At 39.2% G+C, this 7,335-nt stretch overlaps 1 protein-coding gene across 1 annotated transcript; it reads left to right on the forward strand.

Annotated features, from left to right (window-relative positions):
- The first annotated feature begins 3,217 nt into the window (after positions 1-3,217).
- On the forward strand, positions 3,218-4,960 carry LOC112100935. Its single transcript, XM_024190815.1, has one exon. It carries the CDS (start codon positions 3,218-3,220, stop codon positions 4,958-4,960), a length of 1,743 nt encoding a protein of 580 aa, XP_024046583.1.
- The last annotated feature ends 2,375 nt before the right edge of the window (positions 4,961-7,335 follow it).

Raw genomic sequence — 7,335 nt, forward strand, 5'->3', positions numbered from 1 at the left:
CTCATTCTTTTCTTAAGATGATAAGTTTCCCCTTCTAAAAATCCAGACCCTATTTGTTCATCTTCAAGGGGCTCGTATCTTCTCTAAGTTTGATTTAAAAGCTGCATTTTGCATTCCTGATGCCCATTACCAATGGACTGTTATGCCTTTTGGTCTTAAAGTCGCCCCTTCTTTATTTCAAAAAGCCATGACAAAAATCTTTAGTCCTATTCTCCATCATGCATTGGTCTATATTGACGACATCTTGTTATTTTCTTCTGACCATGAGAGCCACCAGAAGCTCCTTTTGGATTTCTTTCACATTGTGCAGGCACATGGCATCATGCTTTCCGAAAAGAAAAGCAGCATAGGAAAGGAATCAATTGACTTTCTTGGCATGGTGATTAAAGACGGCCAGTATCAGCCTGGTCCCCATATTGCAATCGAATTATTAAAGTTTTCGGACACACATCTCAACAGAAACCAGATACAACAATTCCTCAGAATTATTAATTATGTCCGTGATTTTATCCCAAAAGTTGCAATCCACACCAGCCAGCTGTCATGCATGCTAAAAAAACAGTGCCCTCCATGGGGCCCTACTCAGACAGAAGCTGTCAAGCAGATAAAGGTGATAGCACAATCACTTTCTCCACTCCGAATTCCCACAAGTGGACAACGTATCCTCCAGACTGATGCCAGCGATGACTATTGGAGTGCCATTCTCCTTGAAGACATCAATGGCGTGTGTCATTTCTGTGCACATGCAAGTGGACAGTTTAAAGACTCTGAAAAGAACTACCATGTAATCTACAAAGAGATTTTGGCAGTCAAATATGGAATTAAAAATTTTGAATTCCATCTCATCAGCTACAAATTCCTTATCAACATGGATAACTCTTCTTTTCCCCGCATCTTTGACTTCAAGAACAAATTGCTACCTAACAAGTAATTACTCAGCTTCAAAACCTGGTTTGCTAAATATGATTTCACTGTTCAACACATAAAAGGCAACCAAAACCTCATTCCAGACTTCCTCACCCGTCCAGCTATAAATAAACCTGCACTCATCTCCTCGATTCAAACCATTCCAGTTATAGCCATGAATCGCCAACTTCCTTTCAAAGCTCTCAACCAAAGAAATTTCTCCATGAACATCTCTTTCCAATCGGCTTACCAATTGCAAGATTTTGTAAAGAAGTTTCTTTACCGGTTTTTCTTTAATGTTCAGACCAAAAAACCTGACTGATTTCCTAATCTTTGCATGGAGCACCTGTTTTTCATAGGCCTCACTCTATCCTCTCTGTCCATCTCTGAAGATGAGCTTTAGTATATGTGGTGTCTCACCACCTTGTATGCTACAAAGCTAGTTTTTCCCATCAAACTAGTCCTGACTCACCTTATCACTCCAGAGGTCTCACCAGACCTTCTATGGACTCTCTTTGAATGGTATTCCCCCCTCACTTAGTGGCGCCATCAACTCCAACATTTGTGTACCTTTCATGGATTAGACAAAATGCCAGAACAAGAAGCTAACATGTGGACTACGGTCTTCATCGTCCACAGGCCTTATTTCCAGCATCCAGAAACACGGGACTACTAGACACAGGACATGGCATATGAATGGAGAACTTACCCTCATCCTTATACCCTCATCCATGATACATCGGTCACCTCTGTTCTCAAAGCCTATCTTATGGAACTTAACAATGTTCCTCCACCTGCCACACACATTCACCACACCTCCATTGGAGCATCACACACCCTTGAAATCATTCCAAAAACACAAGGCTGTACTTCAGGTTCAAGTTCAAGTCCTCAAGGAATCCTTGTCATGGAACAACGTCCTGACTACACTAATGTCTTATTCCAAGACGCTCAGGACCCATGGGAAGACTTTCAGTCCATTCTCCATACTGACACTCCCCATTATACTGTCACCAACCCCGACTCTCCTGCTGCATCTACCTCACAATACATGTCTGAAGCTGATGAAGAAAAGTATCAGCAAGCTGAGGCGTATCTCGACCAGAGACAGAGGCATCGGCACAAGCGATAATATGAGACAGAAATAGGAGACGTGTCACCATCGCGCTATCCATCCACTCCATAATGACATTTTGTCGCTCTCACACAACTTTTGATGCAATAACCCATGTGACTCATGTTTGTCTTTTGTTAAAGTCTTTGTCGTGTGTTTTACTTTTGTTAAAGTCCTTGTCAGTATGCTTTACTTTTGTTAAAGTCCTTGTCGGTATGCTTTACTTTTGTTAAAGTCCTTGTAAGTATGCTTTACTTTTGTTAAAGTCCTTATCGACATGTTTTGCTTTCAAAGAAAGGTGTGCTATGTGATATGATCATTCGAGAGGTCCTGTTCTTAATGATCCTCTATATAAGGCACCTTTGGTCTCAATTGTAAGGGGGCCGATCTGAAAATAAAAGCTTAAGTTGTATACATTATGTTTCCCTAAACCTCTCTCTCTCTTCTAGGAATCAAAGAAATTATTTGAGTTAAAAATGATACGTTCACCTCAAAATTTCTAAACTGAGTATGCTCTGCACTTGCCTCAAGCCTGAGGATCCTGTGCATCAGAAAGGTCCTGTTTTTATCCTCCAAAATTGATTTTATAAACTGACAGTATTTTCTCACAATGTTCACCCTCTTTGAAGGCCATGAGTGCCAAGTTTTCGGGTGGTATCGTGAAAAACTATTTTTAAGTATGATTTTAGATTTGGTATTAATTGGATAAGTGTATATCGGCTGGAAACCAGAACTTGCGGGCTACTGGCCCTAAGGACAGACTTCGTTCTGTTGTAGATCTGGTGTAAACAACGCCACGTACAACTACCCACTGGTATCAGAGCCTAATCCTACACCTCATCAAGAAAATTCTCCTTCTAAACCTTCCAATGGCCCTTGGTTTACTTTTGATGATATTCCAAAAGTAAAATGGCAAGCTAGATTTCAAGAATTTTCTCCCTGGATTGAGATTCAAATGCTCAGAACTGGAGCAACAACCCAAACAGTCCTTAAGGAGTTTAGTTCTCGTTTCACTGGATCTTTACAGGATTGGTTTGAAAGTCTGGGTCCATACCGAAAACCCCAAGTGATTCAAGCACATAGTTCCTTGGGGAAGCCACAGCTGCTAATGAACAAACCAGAAGAGAATTCCATCTAATGAAGTGTTGCTCTCTCCAGATAAAAGATCTGGATTTTCACTATAAGAGAATGTCTACGATGTATTACAAGCTCAATGGTTTTAATTATCCTTCATTAAAGCATGTCTTTGTAGCATCTCTTCCGAAGGAAATTCAACCAGAACTTCAGAGGCAGTTCACAATTCACCAACTAGACATCGCCAACCTCTCCTTAGGAAAAATTTATCAGTTAGCGATCAATTGTCTCGAAAGACTTTGTGAACAGAAGGAATTCTTCAAAGACCCCATAGAAAACAAGCAGCCATTCAAAAGTGCATGTAAAAAACCCCATTTTGCCATTAAGTGCAAAAGTAAGAAGGATTGCACTTGTTCAACCAAAAAGAAATCTCATTTCCAGAAATTTCGAAACTCAGAAAAGAAAAGCCATACACCTTCCAGGACCAAAAAATCTTATCAATTTTTCAGAAAAAAGAACCCTGACCAGTCCTTTAAATCTAAGAGCAGCCGTTGTTTTATTTGTAAAAAGAAAGGGCATTTCACGAAAAATTGTCCAAACAGACCAACAAAGTCTGTCAGGCTTATTGAGCATCTCCAGGACTCCATGTTACTTTCAGAAAGTGATGATGTTGAATCCTTCTTTTCTGAGCAAGAAGATTATGATGAACAAACAGCTTTTTTTCTTGCTGAAAAAGATAATCATTCTGAGGCAGAACATGTTTCTGTAATTAAAACTGTCCAACAAATTCAGAAAGTCCAACCAGTCATTCCCATCCCTTCAATTAAAATCCTCATTCTCTCTGGAAGATTTGACAAACCAGTTCCCATCATTGGTTTTGTTGATACTAGAGCTCAAAAAAGTATGCTTAATCCTTCAATCATTCCATCCCATTTTTGGGAAAAGCATACAGAATATTTCAAGGCTGCCAATGGAGAATTGTTTCATACAAATTTGATTACCAAAAAACCCGTTGGTATTCAATTCTTTCCAAGATGTGTCCTTTGGACTAAGCTTGTTGGGTCCAATCTTCCTGACAAAGATCTTTTAATTGGGTTTGATGTTCTTCACCTAGTTAAAAGGCTCCATATAACAGCCTCAGGAATCCGTTACAAACAGATGTTTCAACCTTATATAGATTCCCTGAAATTATTCTCTGTCACAAGCTCTCCACCTTCATATAATCCTCTCAAGTCCCGTTTCTTTCTTCATTGTTCAGAAAATCATAGTCAATTTCATCATCCTACCCCGTTATCGAAGAATGAGAATTTCTTCATTAAGCTCCCCTTTAAGCTTAACGAAGACATTAACCCAACCAAGGCTACCCATCCAGGAATGACTCCAACCGACCTGAAACTAGCCCAAGAGGAATGTTCCCAGTTGTTAAAACAAGACCTCATTGAGCTTGCAAATTCAAAATGGGTTTGTCAAGCCTTTTATGTGGAAAAAATGTTTGAAATAGTTATAGGCAAAAAACGTCTTGTTATTGATTACCAGCCTCTTAACTGTTTTCTCAAAGATGATAAGTTCCCTTTGCCAAAAATCCAATCCTTATTCGTCCATATCCAAAATGCTAAGGTCTTCTCAAAATTCGACCTTAAAGCAAGTTTCTGGCAATTAGGAATCCATCCAGATGACAGACCTAAAACAGCTTTTTGCATACCAAATGCCCATTACCAATGGAAAGTAATGTCATTCGACTTTAAGGTAGCCCCCTCACTTTTCCAAAAGGCTATGATCAAGATCTTTGAACCAATCATTCATCATGCACTTGTCTATATAGATGACGTGCTATCATTTTCCAAAGATCATGATTCTCATCAATAATTACTTCCCACTTTCTTGAGATAGTGGAAACACATGGCATAATATTGTCTGACAAAAAGAGTATCCTAGGCCAAAACACTGTTACCTTTCTTGGCATGACTCTAAAAGAAAAATACTATAGTCCTGGACCACACATAGCCAGGAACTTATTCATTTCCCAGATGAACATTTGACAAAAAAGCATATTCAATAGTTCCTTGGTATTATCAATTACCTTCGAGAATTCTTTCCATATGTAGTAGTGCATACCAGCTAGCTTTAAAAAATGCTCAAGAAATCATCCCCACCTTGGGGCCCCTCTCAGACTACTGCCATTCAACATCTCAAAACTATCGCCCAACATCCACCTCATTTGAGAATCCCCACTGATGGTTAACAAATTCTGCAGACTGATTGAAGTGATAATACTGGGGGGCCGTCCTTTTAGAAAAACATGATGGAAAAGAATCTTACTGTGCTCATGCAAGCGGACAATTCAAGGAGTTAAAAAAACACTACCATGTGATCTACAAAGAAATCCTAGCTGTTAAATATGGAATTCAAAAATTTTGAATTTCATCTTATTGGCCATAATTTCCTTGTTAGATTAGACAATTCATCCTTTCAAAAAATCTTTGAATTAAAAAATAAGGTCCTTCCAAACAAGCATCTCCTCCAACTTAAGACTTGGTTCTCAAAGTATAACTTCACAGTCCAGCATATAAAGGGAGACCAGAACCTCATCCATGATCTCTTGTCTAGACCTACCTCTCCAACTCTCAAAGTCTCTTTCTCCTAAGTTCCAGTCATCTTCATGGATTCTACTCTTCCCACCATAGCCTTGACAAAAAAAAAGGTCTTTTCTTTGCATCTTACTTTTTCCAGTCCTTACCAGATCCAAGATTTTGCAAAAAAAATTATTTTTCAATATTTCATTAATATCTATCGCACCTAGATAATCAGATTCCCATCCTTTCATTCGGATCACCTCTTCCTTACAGGCCTAAAGATCAATCCTTCCAGGGTTATCATAGAAGACGAATTGTGGTATGTATGGTGTCTCACTGTCTTACATGCCACTAAATTAGTCTTTCCTATATATCCTTTGTTTTGGTGTCTCACTGATCCAACCCAGGCTAACTCTCTTACATGGACTCTTTTTGAATAGTTTTCTATTCTCTCCTGGTGGAGGAAACAACTTGATATCATCATCAAACATCATCATATCACTCTCCTTCCTAACCAAGAAGGAGAACAATTCACCTCAGTCTTCATTATCCATCGTCCTTATTTCCAACATCTTGTTACCAAACTCTTTTGGACTCAGGACCAAGCCTATGAGTGGAAGACGGTTCCTCATAGTTTTCCTCTGGATCAAGACCCAAACCTTGTTTCTGCCATAAGACAATACCTCTTTGAGTTAAATAATGTCCAGTCTCCTCCTACTGACATCCAGCACACCTCCCTTTGACCACAGCATGAACTCATGACTATCCCAACATCCAGTAATCCTCCTCCCTCTGGAATTTTGATTAAGAAAGAAAAGCATAATTTTACAGATATCTTGTTTTAAGATTCGCAAGACCCATGGGAAGAATTCACCTCACCTTTCATCCTTCTGAAGCATCCAATGCTCCTTTCTCGAACACAACCCCACCGACAGACTCACATGCACCCTCTACAAGTACTATTCTACCAATGATGACAGATACACTAACAGGCTCACCTACCAGACCTTGTTATGAAAACCAACAGTGGTGGCAAGTGCCATTTGGAGAAGTTGATAGTGATGTTGACAACCTATCTCCCTCGCATAGCTTTTGAGGGCACTTTACTTTATAATAATTGCTTTTTGTAATGATTGTTTTTGCTTTCGTAAAAGCAAAGTGTTTGTTTTACTTTATCTTTACTTCAAAGCATCTTCCTTTTGCTTTGTCTTTAACTAAATTCCCAAAGACAGGGGTCTTGTCCTATCGGGAATCTTTTGCTTTTGCTTTTTCCTTTTTGCTTTTGAAAAAGAGGATATGGCTTGTTTCGTCCTCTTCCTTGAAATGTTCCTGTATAAGGAGACTTAATCCTCAGTTGTACTCAGAACAGTTTTTGGAAATAGTAATCCGAGTTTTCCAATATTATGACTCACTAAAAATTCTCTCTTTTTCTTTATTCCCCTAGGGAAGGATAATAGGTTCTCATAATAGTTCACATCAATCTCTTTTAACGAGTATACTCTGCACTCACCTCTTTATAGGATCTTGAAATCGATCGTACCATCCACAGTTCATCTTGCTTTATAGCCAAGGAGTGGCTTCACCATTGGGTGGCAGTGGTTGTCTGACTGGTATCAACTTGGCCGAAGCCTAACTCATCCGCAAAAGAGCTCTCAAGAGGTAAGGATG

The sequence above is a fragment of the Citrus clementina genome, unplaced genomic scaffold (genome assembly GCF_000493195.1).
Source record: "Citrus clementina cultivar Clemenules unplaced genomic scaffold, Citrus_clementina_v1.0 scaffold_2, whole genome shotgun sequence".
NCBI lineage: Eukaryota > Viridiplantae > Streptophyta > Magnoliopsida > Sapindales > Rutaceae > Citrus > Citrus x clementina.

Excerpts from the sequence above, each read along its gene's own strand:
- LOC112100935 (XM_024190815.1), top strand. The coding sequence starts at position 3,218 with ATGTATTACAAGCTCAATGGTTTTAATTATCCTTCATTAAAGCATGTC.